The sequence below is a fragment of the Frieseomelitta varia genome, unplaced genomic scaffold, assembly GCF_011392965.1.
Source record: "Frieseomelitta varia isolate USP_RPSP 00005682 unplaced genomic scaffold, Fvar_1.2 scaffold_338, whole genome shotgun sequence".
In the NCBI taxonomy this organism is placed as follows: domain Eukaryota; kingdom Metazoa; phylum Arthropoda; class Insecta; order Hymenoptera; family Apidae; genus Frieseomelitta; species Frieseomelitta varia.
The window spans coordinates 447,843-465,327 of record NW_025110077.1 but is presented as its reverse complement, the minus strand read 5'-3'; the positions used below and the strand labels follow the sequence as shown (position 1 = coordinate 465,327).

Here is a 17,485-nt window from a genome sequence, read left to right as displayed (position 1 = left end):
GAACAGATAGCAGAGTTCCCTGCTCGGTGAACGTCACGAGATATCAGAGCTGCGAGTTAGCTGCGCGCTAATCTGAATTCTTGGCGCATATGAAATTCCAACGCGTGCCCATATGAGGAGTTTGTTAATTTGTCCGGTTTTTATTAAGAAGGGCCGAGCTTTTGGATTCTTGACAGCACCAACCGCGTCACGAGTGATGTCATCGGCGATGTATGGAATTATTAACACGAGAATTTATCACTCGTCTTGCGTATCTACCGCCGATTTACTCTTCCAATGGAACATTTCAATGTGGAACATTTCAAAGCGTGTATAATCAAAATCTATTGCGACTACTCCGAAAAGCAACATCGTTCTCTTGCCTTCACACGTTGACAGATTGTCAAAATTTCGCCGTTTCAAAAGATGCAAATTTTATGTTCTTAAGAACATAAGGGCTACAATTCCGCGTGATCTAATCAAATTTATCGAAGAACATGATGATATCTGTGCCGCGCGTACCAATTCGTGTATCGAGAAATGAAAAGAAACTTGCGCTATGCTCGACAGAGCGTGGCATAGTTAGCAAAATAAAATCGTTGTTCTGTCGAACGAAGCGTCAGCTCGTCCGTCGCATTTCAACGTTTTCAGTACAAAAAACGAAAGTCCGTACTCAGCATGCAAACTATCCGGAATCTTTCTCGTCACGTCACGAAATTCCAGGACCTTTGGCACAGGCGTAGAAGAGGCTCGTAGGGGTGAGCGCGGAATGAGCGCCGATGGTAAGTCGGTTCTTCGCATACCGGGCGCTCAGGTAGGTTGGATGGTGGTGAACGAGCTAAACGAGCAGAGAGATGAGAAGTCTGCGAGGTGAGAGAAAGAGGAGGAAATACCGAGAGAAAGGAGCAGGACCGTGATGTAGAAAGAGCAGGAGAGAAAGAGGGAGAAACTGGAGGGGAAAAGAGAAAGACAGACAGAAAGAGGCGCAACCAAGCGGGCATGCGAGTGAACAGGCAGGAGAGCAAACGCAAGCAGGCAGGCAGGCAGGCAGAGAGCGAGCAAGTAGATAAGCGGGCAAGTAAGCAGCAAAATAAGCTGCCAAGTAAGCTTCCAAGTAAGCTGGCAAGTATGCTTGCAAGTAAGCAGGAAAGTAAGCAGGCAGGCAAGCATGCTAGCAAACAGGCAGGCAAGCAAGCAAGCAAGCAAGCAGAGTTTGGTATAGTCTAGCTGCTCGGTGCCGCGAAGCGAGCTGAATGCTGAGGCCCCGGTATATCGGAGCCGGCCGTACTACCTCTCCCCTCTCCAAGATGGCCGCCGTTCGGGCCCAGCCGGGTCCCCCTGATCGAGTCAGCCGAGTCCAGCAAGTCAGGGGAAGGGTAGGCCTTGCAGGTGCCGCCATGTCAGTGCATGCCTAACCTCGAAGCCGCGCGGAACGGACGCTGGGCCCAAGAACGTAACACCTCGTGCTTCGTTTGCTTCTCGCCGCTGCCCTTTCGGCCTGAACGTAAATCACGCTTGAGGCTAACTAAATTCGTCGCGAGCATCGCGTTGTGCATCGCGTCGGCTCGATCGCGTGTGCGTACGATTTCGAAGCGGCTCGCTATTGATTCGGATCGAGCATATAAACAGGCAGCCAAGGCAGAGGAGTGTATCGAGGCGAAAGGAGACTACGATGGAGTAAACGTCCTACGATACGCGACCGAGAAGGTCGTATCGAGTCGTGCATTCGTATAAGCTCGTCGTTCCAGCGCATCTCGCAACATTCTTTTTCTTATCGCGCGTCGTGGCGTCGCATCGCGTTTCGTGGTTCGTGATTCGTCGTCATCGTCCAAGTAGCAGTAGCGTGTCGCGCGCGTGACAATTTTTCGAGGAAGGACCAACCGCAACTGGTGTCGTTTCGACGCGAGTACAAGATTCCTCAAATTCGGAAGTCGATAGAGGAGAAGGAGAAGGAAATGAGCTTACGATACATGAATCGAGAAAAATGAGAATGGAAGGAAGTAGCGCAGGACCGTTGGCGGTATAAAGATCAAACCGCGAATCCGCAAATCGCGCGAGCGCGAGGAGCGAACTTTTGGTGGAAACCCGACGGAAGCTAAGAGAGAAGGAAAAGAAAGGAAGAGAGGGAGAGAGAGAGAGAGAGAGAGAGAGACAGAGAGAGANGAGAGAGAGAGAGAGAGAGAGAGAGAGAGAGAGAGAGAGAGAGAGAGAGAGATGAAGGGCGTACCAGACGCGAAACGATCGCGCCGGGTTCGCGACCGGTCGTGTTGATCGTCGAGTTATCGGACGTGAATCTAACGCGAGGAATGTACGATATCTCGAGGCGAAGATATTCCAGCAAAGGTGAGGACAGCGCGGATACCACGGCTCGCTACGGAGAGAGACAGAGAAAGGAATAGGAGCGATAGGGAGAGAGAGGGTGTTGCGCGGTGCTAGAACGAAAGGAGGAAGAACGCGAGTGGTGGAAAAGACGGTGGGAGGAGGAAAGAAGACGGAGAACAACGTAGAACGAGGTCGGATAAGCTCGCATCCACCGAAGGAATTTCCACGGGGAGGTATCGCGCGCTGGTCTGGCCAACGGCATGTTTTTAATCTAGCGCAGTCACCTTTGCAGAGACGTTCGGCTGGTTGTGGTATTATAGCCTCTGTGGGATACAGGCGCGAACGCAACGCAACAGTCGAACGCAACTCTTAGAAGTGGAAGTGTTTACGAGAGGAACGACCAAGGTAAAACGTGATTGTGGTTGGTGCTGGTGCTGCTAGTGGGTGATTAATGTGCCGTTTGATCGCGTACACGCGTTTTCCTCCGCCGGATTTTTAACAACGGACGCGCGTACAAGACGCTGATTGTCGGCAAGGAACGCCGAAGAGAGAGAGAGAGAGAGAGAGAGAGAGAGAAAGAGAGAAAGGGAAATTTCGTGGCCGCATGAAGAATATTAGGAGGTATCGAACGGTGCCGCCGCGTCCTCTAACGATCGATCGTTCAGGAATGGAAAGATCCAGATAATAGCGAAGGACGGCGGAGGCGAAGGTGGTGGTGGCGGCGGCGGTTGTGGAGGCCCCAGGATGCGGCACCTGCTACTACTGTTCCTCGTCCTGGGAGCGATTGTTCTCGCCCCGGGCGCACGGTCTGAGCTCGTAAGATACTTGGAGGTCTCGGAGAATGCTCGACCAGGAACCAGGGTGGGTTTCATCGACGCCGATAGCCCGCCGTATTTGATCGTGTCGGTTTCCGGGTCGGCGGTTGATTCAGATTTGATAGTGGATCACGCGACCGGCGAGATAAGGACAAAAGTGCCATTGGATCGCGAGACTAGACCGTCCTACAGCTTGGTCGCTCTGCCGCAGAACATTCAGGTGGTGGTGAAGGTTCTCGACGAGAACGACAATGCGCCGACGTTTCCTGTGGACCACGTGGACGTCGAGTTCCCGGAGAATTCGCCTCGCGATGCGAAACGAGCCTTGCCGCCCGCTAAGGATCCCGATCTCGGCCAATACTCGACGCAACGTTACGAGATCGTGTCCGGAAATCACGGGGATGCGTTTAGACTGTCGCAGCATCGTGGTCGCGACGGTGTTTTATATCTGGATCTGCAAAATTCCGGATCGTTGGATCGCGAGGCTCGTTCTCGGTATCATCTGGTGATAGAGGCGTTGGACGGCGGTGCTCCGCCGCTTCGCACGAGGCTGCACGTGAATGTGACTGTGCAGGACGTGAACGACAATCCGCCGATTTTCAATCAGACGAGGTATGTGGCCAGCATACCGGAGAATGCGACCGTCGGCACGTCGGTGTTGGAGGTGAATGCGACGGACAGCGACGCTGGCGACAACGGCCGAATCGAGTATTCCATCAATCGGAGGCAATCGGATCGCGAGGAGATGTTTCGCATCGATCCGGAAACCGGCATGGTTTACGTGAACAAGGCGTTGGACTTTGAATCGAAAGAGCGGCACGAACTGGTGATCGTTGCGCGGGATCGCGGCGCCCAGCCTCTCGAGGCGAGTGCGTTCCTCTCGGTCCGTGTAACCGACGTAAACGACAATCAACCGGCCATCACAGTGATCTTCCTCTCGGACGACGCAACGCCCAAGATCAGCGAGAGCGCCCAGCCAGGAGAATTCGTCGCCAGGATATCGGTGAGCGATCCGGACTCGAGGACTGAGTATTCGAACGCTACTGTCACGTTGACCGGTGGCGAAGGACACTTTGGCCTGGCCACCAGAGACAACATCATATACCTAGTGGTTGTTGAGAGGCCGCTGGATCGCGAGGAGAAGCCCGTTTACGATCTTTCGGTGGAAGCGACCGACGCTGGCACACCTCCGTTGCGAGCCGTCCGAACGTTTCGTCTTCTCGTCACGGATGTAAACGACAACGCCCCGAAATTCGGCCGAGAAATGTACGAGGCCCATTTGCTCGAAGCCTCGGAGCCGGGTACCCCGGTTTTGAAAGTGACTGCTACGGACCTCGACGAAGGTGCCAACTCCGCCATCAAGTACTCTATTTTTAATTCCACGTGGTTCACCATCGACGAAACCACCGGTTTGATATCCACGCGGACTCACGTCGACTGTGAAGCTGATCCTGCGCCAATTCTAGTGGTTATCGCCACCGATTCCGGTCGTCCGCCGTTAAGTAGTAGTGCGACAGTTCGCGTCACCGTCCACGATCTCAACGACAACGAGCCGATCTTCGAGAAACCGCTGTACAACGCCACCGTACCCGAGGATATGCCCGTTGGACACTGCTTTCTCAAGGTGAGAGAGAATTCCTCTGCCTATTTGTTTGCACGCGTCGCATCGTATCGCGTTGCGTAACTTCCGGCGACAAGCCGCGAAGAACGTGTCGTCCTACGATTAACTACGACAGTCACGTCTCTCGTGTTCAAAGCAGAGACTTACGTACGTACCACTACCGAGAGATTGACGTTCGTCGATCGTTCGACGGACGAAGCCTCCTAATTGATCCATCATCAGACCGATCAGCGGCAGATTGTTACGCGGCAGGCGAATTAATAGCGCGAATGGGACGGTGCGTCTGCCGGTTTGACCGGCGAAAGCGACACGATTCTTCCTGGTAGATTTCGCATTTAATCGTTGCACAAGACGGCCGAACGTTTCGCCGGTGTCGATCGTCCGCGTTGTTAAAGGTTTCTGGTAAATGTGCGAACCGGCTGAAAGGGCAGCGCCGCGAGCCACGTATCCACGTTATACGTACATACGCTGGGAAACTCGCAATGTAATTGGTACCGCGCCGTGTTTCGAGAGGTTTTCTCCGCGCCTTCCCTCTGGCAATTAGCAGGGAACCGCGTACATTGTAAAAAATATTCCTCCGACGATACGTAATCGATCGACGTTCTGTGTTGGATCGCTTGTTGGATCGTGATTCGAGGATTAGCGATTCCAGTCTGTCGGACGATAGACAGACTGTGAAACCGAAATAAATCCGCGTGCGTGTTTATCGAGTCGACATGCGACTCGCGTTCTAGTCGCCACCCGGAATACGACGAGAGAACGCGCACAGGAAAGTGAACGAGAAAATGTGCTGCAACAGTGTTTCACGAATGTTTGACGAATATTTGTCGGGGAAAAGCACGCTAGTAGCTGGCTAGTAGCGGCGAACGTTCGATGAACACACGTGCCAGGGACGCGGGTTCCACTCGCGCAGGGAAACCTGTTGCGAGAGTTTTCTTTGTGGCAGCGGCGAGATGCTCTTCCCCGAAGCGGTGTTAGGCCGAGAACAAGTTGCTCTCGACACCGGTGGTTGCTTTACGAGCCGAGCGTGCTTGCGATCGGTACGTTCCTACCGCGCCGTGTGCTCGCTGATGCTCCGATCAGCTAGCGGATCTTATTCTCAGACTATCTCCCGTTTCCTAGACTTCTGGCAGATGTAGGTAAACTAATTTCGAGGTACCAGGCATTCGCGAGGCGCGAACGTGTCGCGCGTTCCTGAAATTTGAGACCGACCGACGACGTCCGACGATCGTGGCCACGAAAGGGGATTACGCGCTCGGTCGCTCACGCGAGGACGAGACCGAGCGCATACCTTATCTGTTGACCCCTTTTAAGGACGATCGTCTTACGCTTCGCGTAATCGTCGAAAGTAACATTATACTTGCACTGTCGTTCGCGTACGATAACGAAGTTGTTACACGTTCCTGCGGCCTGTCTAACCAATGACCGCGGTAACCCATTTCTTCCGCTCGACCGAAATTTCCAAGTACTCGGCGTTCGAACCGCGCCACTCTTACGCGTTTAATATCGAGCGTGACGATTCCCTGCGATCTGTAATACAATCGCGTGGTAATCGTTGCTGTTGCGATGAGGCAAGCAGTCATTCATAAGATCCGTGGGTTGTGCAGACTTCGAGAGACGCGAATGACATAGATAAAGACAAAGAGAGAGAGAGAGAGAGAGAGAGAGAGAAAGCAGAAGATAGTGGGAGAAGGATGCTCGCTGATGCGGAAGAAAAAGATCTCCTCTCTCCCACACGAACGGCCGTCCATCTGGCCGAGCGAAACGCGTGCCTTCTTTTTTCTCCGATTGGATTGTCATCCGCGTTCAGCGGAGAAGCGGCGAATGTCGAATGCCGATGGAAATTGAGAGGAACGAACAAGTACATTTTTCAATTGGGTGGTGCGGCCGAGTGTGCACCGAGCGTGGTGTATCCGGTAGGCGGTCTGACACGCGTGCGCGTACACCAGCGACCAACGGATTGTAATGACTGCTCCAAACTTTCGTACGATATATATTTTATCGGTGTTTCGTTGCCTAGTTCAATGATGATTTATAATTGTTGGCCGCACGGCTGTAATTATTATAATTACAGATTTTTCGTCGGCCTCTCCCACCCGGTCTCTCGAGCCCGAACCGGCCGCTTCTTTTCGCTCCATCCCCTTTTCGTACCACGGCTCCACCCCTTTGATTCTTCGCTTTCTCTCCTCTCGCTCGCTCACCTTCTCTCGTAACATCGTGTGTCTCTCCTCTCTATCCCCTGTTTGTCTTGTTTCTTCACTCGGTTCGAACGGCGAACGAGGAGAGACCAGACATACATACATACATACATACATTTGTATGTACGTACGTTCGCGCTACATAGTCCGAAAACGAGTTTCAAAAGTACTCCGCCGAGATGGCGCGAGTCAAATCTTCTCGCGTTTCCCACACCGAGACTCACCCCTTTTTTCGTTCTTTCGTCTTCCCCTTCTGTCAATCAACGATCGTTCGTTGACGATTCGCCTGCTTCTCGTTTAAATCATCCTCGCACGAAGTAGTTTAAATGTTTAGCGATTAGTTCGATTTTCGATCGTCGGATTCTGCCGTGTTGGCGGGTTTGCCCCCTTCTACGTGTGCGCTAGCGAGAGACGGTGCGCGTTCGTGCGCAAAACTACTCGCCTCCATTGGCCGAGTATCCGTCTTTCTGTACTACGTGGCGGGTCACGGGTTCCGATTCATCTTCGTGCAAGCCTTCCATTATACGTCCACTATACGTCCTAACTGGCAACCGAGGATCATTAAACCGCGGAGTCTTTTGTTCGACTTTGCGTCCAACCTTTCCCTCAAGGACGGACGAGAAGGGAAATAGTGTTGCCAGCAGGCACTCTGCTACCGCTGTGTTCCGATACATTTCGCCAGCCGAGAGTATCGCCACGCGACTCGATCAGGATCGATAATCTAAACGGGTACGACACGTCTGCAAACGGAGGAGGCTAGAAGATGGCCAAGTTGCATCGGCGGACGGATCGCGTTTCCGAAGAGGGCAGAAGATGCACTCCGCGCGCGCGACGACGACGGTGCATCGGCCGGTGGTACACATCGTGTATCGCGGTACAAAGTGATGACCGTAATGACTCTAACCACCGTCTGACATCTGGCATTAGGCACTCGAGCTTTCGAGTGGCAACGCCCGCAGCAATTGTTGCCGTTTACGACTGCTGTGCACGCTCTCCTTCCCTCTCTTTCTCTCATTTTCTCTTCTCTTCTCTTCTCTCATTTTCTCTTCTCTTCTCTTCTCTTCTTTTCTCTTCGGCTCAGAATGTTTCGCGCTCGCGCCCGCGCTCTCGACCGTCCCTCGGACTCTTCTCGCTCTTTCTTCACCTCTCTGTCCGACCGTCGTCGTCGTCGTCGTCGTCGTCGTCTTTCTTCTTGTTTCTCCGGCTGCGCTCTCCTCGCTCGTCCGCTCTCGATCCTACGCGCTATAGACCGCATTCCCGAGTGCAACGACGAGGCAGAGATATATGTATATGCATTCGCGTGCACCGGTCGGTGCAGCCACCGCGCTCTCCGTTCTCGCATCGTGCTACATTGCAATCACCCGTTCTATACCACTGCCGCGCTACGAACGCCGACATGCTACTCTTCTCTTTTACCCCTTTTATCCTACGTGTTCTGGAATTGTATCCAGTCATAAGCGTGCACCCCTACCTTTTTCTCCGCTCCTGCTTTTTAATTGCCCGCGAACGCGAGCCTCGCCTTTTCTTTTAATACGTCGCGGCTGCTTAAACGAGAGATTTTCGCTCGTCGACGTACATACATATACGTCAGAAATCCTTCATTGTTGCGAAGGCAACGGAAACAATCGGACAATCGTAAGAAACCGCTCGACGTGTTTTCGTTCGCGATTTTTCTCTCTATGTCTGGCGACCCGCGATATTGCGTAACAACCCGGCGCGTAACAACCTTGTTCAATTCAGTTGCCCGTTTCTGGAATAATAGAGAAAATGGCTGGCGATGGAAATGCGATGAGTTACCTTTGCGGATCGCGTGGCTCGATAACGTTAGAAAGTCGTCGACGTGGTTAACAACCACGGGAGGCATCTGCGGGGGACGAGATCGGGCATCGATCGGGAGGAAGAACGGGATTCGTGAGTTAATCGTGTGACAACGGGGGAAACGAGATCGTCGGGGCATCGTACAGGGAATCGTAGTTATTTCCTCGTAGCTGCGAATGCAACCGGCTGGGAGAAACGAACGGACACGTTGGTTATCAAGTTTCTCGTGTGTCCCTGGATTACTCAACGTTTCTCCTCTTCCGTTAGTGGGTGGTGAGCTACGAGACGATCGCACGGCCATACGTCCTCGCGGTTTCCGTCGAGTATAGGAGATTCTCGCAGCGGCTACCTTACGGTGTTTTGTAACCTAACAAGAACGACTACGAAGGGCAAGTCGCATGCCGATGAACACGATGACGGAACCCCCATTGTGAGCCTGCATACGCTTCTTCGCGTATGTATTATACGCCCTATGAGAAACTCTAGTTGCCTCGATGCCCGTGTGCTTTTCTGATTGTTGAATATTTTACGTGGTTGACGCGAGATCGACGTCTTGCTTGTCGGCTCGCGAATCCCGTCGAACAGGCAGAATCTCAGAGGAACCGAAATATAATAGGAAGCTGCATATTCCAAATTCATATTTGCAGGGAACATTGTAATTGAACAAATCAGTTGTTAGCTAGCGGATTGTTTATGAAACAGAATTAAAAGATGCTCAGACAGTTTGTCTCGTTAATTTTTGAATGATCTTTCAATTGGAGTTTATGTTTCGTTCAGTATCGAGTTGGTAGATGGAAATAAATTTCCCTTTGCAGTATATCAGGAGCATGAGGCAGTAAAGGGTTATATAGATTTTCAGAAATTGTATTATCATGACGCAATTATTAATTTAAAATTAGATAGGACGTCTTATAGTGATTCATATAGTGATTCACATAGAAAATAATGTACAATAGATGGGGAGAAAAATAAATAATTTAACCGCCTGTTATTAAAATGAATCCTTATAAAAAAAATGTTTATATTAGAATATATTTATATTATATTTACTTTTATTATATTATTTAATATATTATTTATATTATTTTAATATTTATTTAATATATTTATATTATATTTATTTTATATTTATATTCGTATTTATTGCGACAATTGACCGAATTTTAGTCGTTGGTGTGTTTTATCTTTGCTGGTAGAAACATTTTTATTCCTAGTTATTGTCTTTCTCACGGTTTTTCTCACAGTTTTACAATATATTTAATTTATCAAATCACACGGCTCATCTTCGCCACGATGATTACGCGATCGAACAACATCGCTGTTCTAGCGACTCTCCATTGACTCGAGGATTTTCGTTTTCACGCGTCTTGCGAGATCTTTGCCAGAGGACGTGATAATACGCGCGATACGCGTGCAATCGTTTAATCGGCTCAATAATCTATCGCGTGGCGAGGTTTTACAGTCGCGAGAAATGTTGCTTTCTCCGGCGATGACTGGTTTTCCCCTTGGAACTGTCGTGCCTCGAAAGGAGGAGGTGCGCGTCGATTCCCGGCGCATAACTGCACACGCAGCTTTTGATTGTCGATTCAGAGAGCGATATCGGCGACGACGATTCTGTGCCTTGGATTTCGTGCTGCATGCCAAAGCGCGGACACCGTGCACGTAGCCCTGCCGGGCGCAAAAGGAACGACTGATTGTACTTTTACTCGGGGATCGTTGTCGAAATTCTTTGTCGCCTCTCTCTTGAAACTCTTTTGGACATTTTTGCTTAGAACTGTCTTCTCGCGAAGTGTTTTGAATTTTATCAACGAAAAATGTATCGATAATTTAAACTGATTGCATAATAATCCGCTTGGTTTCGAAAGCGCGATACTTTCATTTTCACAGTGTTTCGCGAGTTCGTTCGTTTCGAAGATGATTTTACATCACGTAGCGGATGGGAAATTGAGAATATCTTTTTCTCGGAAATCAATACGTGTTTAATCTTCTACATGTGTGTGAAAGATTAAAAAATTTCTTTCATAGTTTGATCCATCATGGTCTTGACAATTGTCTCTTTACAACGAGGCCTTAAAATTCGCTGTACGATTTTTTTTTTTTTACTATTTTAGTAGAACGTTAAGATTTCGTGAAGTTTTAATGTTCGCTAAAATAATGAAACAAAAATCGCACAAGGGATTCCTATAAAGAAGAGGCTATAGACTTCAAAAGGATGGTGGATCTATAATAGTTATGAAGAAAATTTTTCCACGTTCTTATGGATATTTCAATTTTCATTATTTGATGATTATTTCGTCTGACTTTCTACAAAATTATAGTAAAAGTATACATGTGGCTGATGTACATTTTTATACATTTTTATGTGATATAACGAATTAGATCATCATCATTCTAGTTTTGAACAATACACGCGAAAACGCGCAATTGTATTGTTAATAAGTTACACAATTAATAAATTACACGACGACAAGAGCCAGTTACAATTAAAAAGTTGAATATTTCTCACGTGAACTTACTGCAACTTCAATTTCAATTCTAATTCAACTGATTAATGGCAAAAGAGATCCCTTTATGAAGTACAAGAGGTACATCGTGTTCAAATTAGACGAAATAATGTAGGATGAATATCTTGAACGTCAAACAATGTCGATGCGATCAAGGCTTCGTTAACTACCTTCTTGCAGAAGCACAAAAAGATCGATATTGTTGTTGCACTTGATGGCTGTGTTATAAACTCTTGTAACAGGGTTAGAGTCAGTGAACCTAGAGGAGTAGGATGCTACGTGACGTCTAACCGAATAGGAAGGCACATAAATATTTATGAGGCTTATTAGACGCGGATTGTTAATTTCATTACGTACGACTAGAATGCAGATTTTTATGCAGCTTCGTATTTTTTATAAACAGCACCGAAGGAGTGAAACCTGTAATAGAAATTTTTCTCGTTTATTTATTTCATATATTTACATGTATCATATAGAATGTGTATCTTTTTTGCATCATTAAATTTCTTATAAACGCATAAAAATCCGCAGTTTACTTGTGATCTTCTTCGAGAAGAGAGTAAATTTCGCCGGTAATCTTACGCCCTTCTAAGATTTTGATATTATACAAGAAAGTCATAGTCGTACAGTCGTGATCATTATGCAACGAAGGAGTACCATTCTTGCAGGTTAGAGCTTGCAAGAAACGATAATAAGAGGACTCTAATGTTTCTTCTCAACCCTCTTGGTATCTTATAATTCATTTTTTTTTATATATCATTTAGAACTAAGAAAAGTTTTCTTTTTCTTAAAAAGAAAGCGTCGGAAATATTCAAACGTTGGCGGGAAATGTTCAACGTATTAAAACAAGACAAGTTATCGTGGATACTACGTAAAAGAGTTGATAGTTTGATCAGCACAATCTGCAGAAAACATTGATACAAAATCTATATAGTATCCGAAGGCTGATGGCTTGCATCTGACACAATTAAAGTGCAATTGAAACTTCCTTGAAGGTGAGACTCTCGGTCAGCCAGCTGGCTGGATTTTCGAGATGCTCGCCGGAATATGTACGCTCGGTACGAGAAATCCGATCGATCGGCCGACCTCGATCGGAGAGCCGTAGGCTGTCGGTCACGTTTCTTCCACGGTTAACGAAACGATCGAGCGAAACGAGCGCGCGGGACGAAAGGGAAGCCGAGGATAAGCGCACGTATATTTACGGAGGCATATATGCGCCGAGGCGTCGGGAGAGAAAGCGAACGCTCGGTAGGCAGATCGGTGCCAACTATAAGCCCGGTAACCAATCGTGAAAACGGGCCAACAGGGATACTGCGTGCGAGCCGCACTTTCCAATGCGCTTGGTGCGACCGTTGCACCGGGAAAGTGCATACGCGCTCCAGACTCTCGCACTTCTTCGCGGATAGAGACCGTGGTGGTTCAGCTCGTTCGCCAGCAACGTTGGAAAACCGTGCGCGCAAGTGCGACGCGTTCCTTCCACCGACAGACCGACAGTTAGACCGTCGAGCTAGCTCGCTTGCTGGCTGGCCGACGCTGGCTAGCCTACGAAGATAGTAAATTATACGGGGAATGTCGTTCCCCGTGAACGAGAGGGGAAAGAAAGGAAAAGAAAGAAAAAAAAGACGATGTTAAAAATCGATCCTGGTTTGCCGCGCGTTTTACACCTGCCGTGATTTCGCTCGCGATTATCGATACTTGTTCTGGATATTTTCTTTTTCCTCTTCGACTCTTCTGGCGCAACTAAAATCTTGAGAGGTGAAGTAGAAAATTAGAATGGACGGGGAAATTGTTTACATTCTCAGTCGGATGATACGCGATAATACAGACTTTTTAAAGGCAATGACAATGAGAAATAACAGAATTCACAGAATTTCCCGCGTGGAATACTCGAAAAGTCCATTTTTAAACGGAAACTGGTAGAAGAACTGTATCAGTTGAAAGGCGCGAAAGATTTCGGTGGACCGAGTGGCGGAAGAGTAAGCGAATCATCAATTCCAGTCGAGCCGCTAGATAAGCGGTCGTTTCTTCCGTGTTTGAAAAGACTTGAGAAAATCTGTAGGAAGACGAGGGCGCAGATTGCCAGCGAAGAGGCAGAGTCGGTGAGATGGGCCGAGTGACGACCTCGATTGACCCGTCGATCCGTCACGGCTCTCCTCCTGAACGGAGGAGAGTGGCTCGCACAATTAGCCGGGTAAGGTGTAAGATCGAGGGATCGTGCGTCACGTGGAAGCTAATGTCGGGCTAATGCAGCGGCAACTACGCGTTCGATAGGTCGTTGGTTGGCCGATTCGTTGATTCGTTGGTGTGTTGGTTGGTTGGTTGGTTGGTTGGTTCGCTTCGTGGAGCCGCGTGAAATAATACACGCGAGACACGCGTGTTTCGCTAATGGATTCCCCTGGCCTGAGGCCGATTCGTTTTCGTCGCGTCATCCCTACGCGGAATTTGATTAATTACGACCGCACGACCGGCCCGGTAATTACTTTCCGATAGGATCCGCGCCTCTCTTCTCACTCTCCACCAATCATCTCTCCTGCCGCCTTCGTTGCCTCCTTCTTCCCCGAGTTTTTTAATCATCTCTTCCCTTCCACGGAAATTCGTCGTTACGCCGTTCGATCGATACGATCTCTTCTTCGGTAACTCGACTTATCGGTTCTCTCGAACGACGTCCGGATAGAAGCCGATGCGAAAGAGTTATTCGCGTACGCGTACCGAGTCGCCAAATGCCTCGAGAGATTCTTAAGCTATATACATTGCTATATATGTACATTACTTGTTATGTACATATATACGCTGTGTAGTCATACTTGTCGATTTTCGACAGTCCTACGATTTCGAGTTCCGTCGATATTGTTGATTTCATCTCCGCGCAGATTAGCGGTAACACGTATCGTCGAAACGAGTGGTTCATTTTATTAGTTTCTACGTTTAAACATTCACTTGTAGTTAGTTTAGCAGTTTAGCAGCAGTGGATTAGTTTAGTAGTTCAAGCACTTTATTTTTTAATGATGTTAAATGAATTTGCTTGTGTACAAATTTTGACAATCGTTTCGATAGAGTTATTTCGAGATCAAATATCTCTGTTACCTGTGCATGCTACTGGATGAAATTTAATTTAATTTATTTAAATATACGGGGAAAAAGAACAAGTACAAAAGAGTAACAAGGATCACCTAGATCATAAGATAAGTGAGATGAAGACAGACAAATATAAGTAAATGAGATGGATAAATGTGACAATAGAAACAGGTGAAAACGACGAAGAATAAACACGGTGCATAACTGCATGGTATAGAGTAGCAAAAGAAAAAATTGTTTAATATTTGAGTGTCTCAGGGATTGGCCTCTCTCTTAAAGAGGTGAAGAATGTACATTTTGAACCGGTTCTGCGTGTGAAATAAATTTATCTTCCAACATCCAACAGTGATTTCTTTCCCTATTTTATAGTATTTTGCGAAATATATAGCTTTCGTTAATATACAGCGAGATATTGTATAAAAATACAAATGCAGCGAAAGCATTTACCCAAATTTTGTAATTGACACTGGTACTATGCCACTATAATCGATTCGCGGATCTTTTATCTTTCGGTGCACGATCATCTTTCGATCGAGCACGTTTCCATGGTTGTTTCGCTGTGGCAGATCGGCGCTCGGTGTTCGATTTGGTCGCTGTTCAGCCGTAGAAAACTAGGATTCGTGGTTCGTTCTCACAGTTGCCATCGAGTGTGCATACACGCATACAGGCAACCCGGCCGTTCACTGGGCTTCGATTCTAGCAATCCGATGAAAACAGCAGGGAGTGGAGCGTCGTGCATGTATTAGCGGATTTTGTCGATCATACTCGCGGCGGATGTAACAGACCGATGGAAAAAGTGCAGTCCACGAACCGGGCATAGCTAATTTATAGACGCCCAAGGCATTCTGATTATGTCGTTAGTGGCTCGATAGAGCGACCAGAGTACCGTGACCACTTTGAACGGTTCACTTCAAATCGCTCGGTAGGCGAGTATAGCAAGTGCAAACGAGGACAGCGCGGGGCCGCGGAGCTACACTTTTAATTAGACCGACTACCAATCAGCGAGATATCGCGCGAGCATTGGCAATCTCGATTCTCTCGAGAGTTCTGACGATACACCGGATCGTTCTGAATCTGGCTAACTAAGAAACATCGGCGGACTCCTCCATCTCTTTTTCTCATTCGCTTTCTCGGCGAATTTATACACTCGATAACGGACATAACCGGTGAATTATCGATCACGTAACGCGCGTCCCAATCGCGTACGTACGCGTGTATACGTGTGCACGTGTTGTAATTGGTTTGCGGTAATAAATTTAACAGTCAGATAAATTTCCCGTGCGAGGAGAAGGAACGGCAGCGGGTAGACGGGTCGGTTGCTCTGTTGCCCGCGAATCAATCAACCGGTGTGTCCCGGTTCGGTGCCGCGATATTTCGCGGTTCGAAGCGTCGTCTCGGCAATGCCATGACTCGCGAGTGAGCTCGATTCGAGCAAGAAAGATGAGGCTTCGTCTCTCTTCGTGCAGAGTGAAACACCACGGTTCATCGTCTCTTCGTCGCCAGACGAAAACGAGCAACCGATCGGCGACGAAACGAATCGGCCAGGGGCGAGGTCGACTTTTAATTAAATGGACGTTCAATCAACGGGCGCCTATATACCGCCCGTTGACCGCTCACTCTCTCGGCGAATCGACGCGATGCATTTCCGCGTTCCTCGGCCGCCGCGGTCATCAAAGCTTTCCCGCTCCGGAGAAACAGAGATATCGTCGAAAAGTTCGAGTTCATCGTTAAGTGCTCCGCTTTCCTCTCGCGTTCCGCTCGTTCGTCTGCCTCGCTATTTCATACCCGGCTCGCACGTTTTCCTTTCTCTTCTTATCCGTCGTTGATCGATCCGCCGCGAAAGCTGGAAAACGACGAACATGGCAACGACCGATTAGCCACCTGTTTCTAATTAATTCGGTAAAATCGGAACGGCTCAGCGCCGAGCGGATTATTACGTTGCATCATGCGCCTAGAGTCTCCGAGTCGCTCTGCAATTGAACGGACGCGGGCTCGGCGCGAACGAACGGCAAAACAAAAAGGGGAAAAATGATGGAGCCAGCGGTAGCTAATTCAACGCTTTCGCCTCTCCTGCCGGATCGTTTCGTAGTCGCGGTTCGTTTGCTCTCCTCCTTCCTTTTTCGTTCTATTATGGCCGTCTATTACGCTTGTTCCACTCGAGCGGGTAAAAAAATACCATACTCGCGAACGTTTGTTTTTTTTTTTTCATACGGCATTTTCAAACGAGCAATTTGTTATCGTCTGGGAGGGTAATACAGCCGTGTTCTCATAAGCGTTCACAGTCGGGACCGAAAATGAACGCTTAAGATGGGGGCGAGAGTGCCAAAAAGTGCCGAAAGGTATCGCAGCGAGATGTTGGGATTTTTCCAAACTTTGGACGATAGTTTGAATCGCGTGATTGTTCGAGCCGGTGTTTCGTAACCGTGACCCGTGGCCAAGTTCACGAGTTCGAGATGAGTGTTTCGTGCCGTTCTTCGTTTCACACGGCCGCGAAACGGGTCAACCGGGACATTGTCGTCCGGGGGCAGGCCACGATTCGACGACCTTGCTGCGTCCCTGAGAGAGTTTTCGACTTGCATAACTAGGCTCTGGTTCATCCGCCGGACCAGAAACCGTCCGCGCGATGCTGTAACACGTTTGAATAGAAGGAAGAGTCGAGGGATCGGCGAAGAGGAGAATCGAAGGGAAGGGAAGGGAAGTGCAGTAGGGAAGAGAATAAAAGAAAGTGGTAGGGAGAGAGAAAGAGAGATACGTCGCGCGGGGCATCAGGCTAACAGCAGGTGGTTGGTTAGCTTATATACCTTCCCGGGAATCGGTTTAATCTACCACACGCACACTCTCGTACACGCCACGATCTGTTAGCCGCTCGTAGGCGAAGTTGCTGCGATAGTTGCGCACAATGTAAATGTGGCATACGCTCGTTCGATGCAAGCGCGCTACAATCGAAAGGATGTTGCTCGGCTACGTGTTACACCTAATACGACATTCCTGTGACGCATGACGCGCGCGCGTCGTACGCATGTGTTACACGTTACACGGATCGACGTGCGTGAGTATTGGGACGCTTGCGGTGCAACGCACAACACGAAGCGAATCTCGTTAATTTAATCTCAACGTGTACAGTTAATAGATATCGATAAAGAGAATAGGTAA

General features: G+C 48.6%; 1 protein-coding gene across 1 annotated transcript in view; it reads left to right on the top strand.

Moving 5' to 3' along the window:
* The first annotated feature begins 2,142 nt into the window (after positions 1-2,142).
* Positions 2,143-17,485, top strand: part of LOC122530312 (protein dachsous) — a 281,900-nt gene continuing 266,557 nt past the window's right edge. The window contains exon 1 of the mRNA XM_043657148.1: positions 2,143-4,740. Coding sequence (XP_043513083.1) covers positions 3,046-4,740 — 1,695 coding nt within the window. The 5' untranslated portion in view covers positions 2,143-3,045. The remainder of the gene's footprint in view (positions 4,741-17,485) is intronic.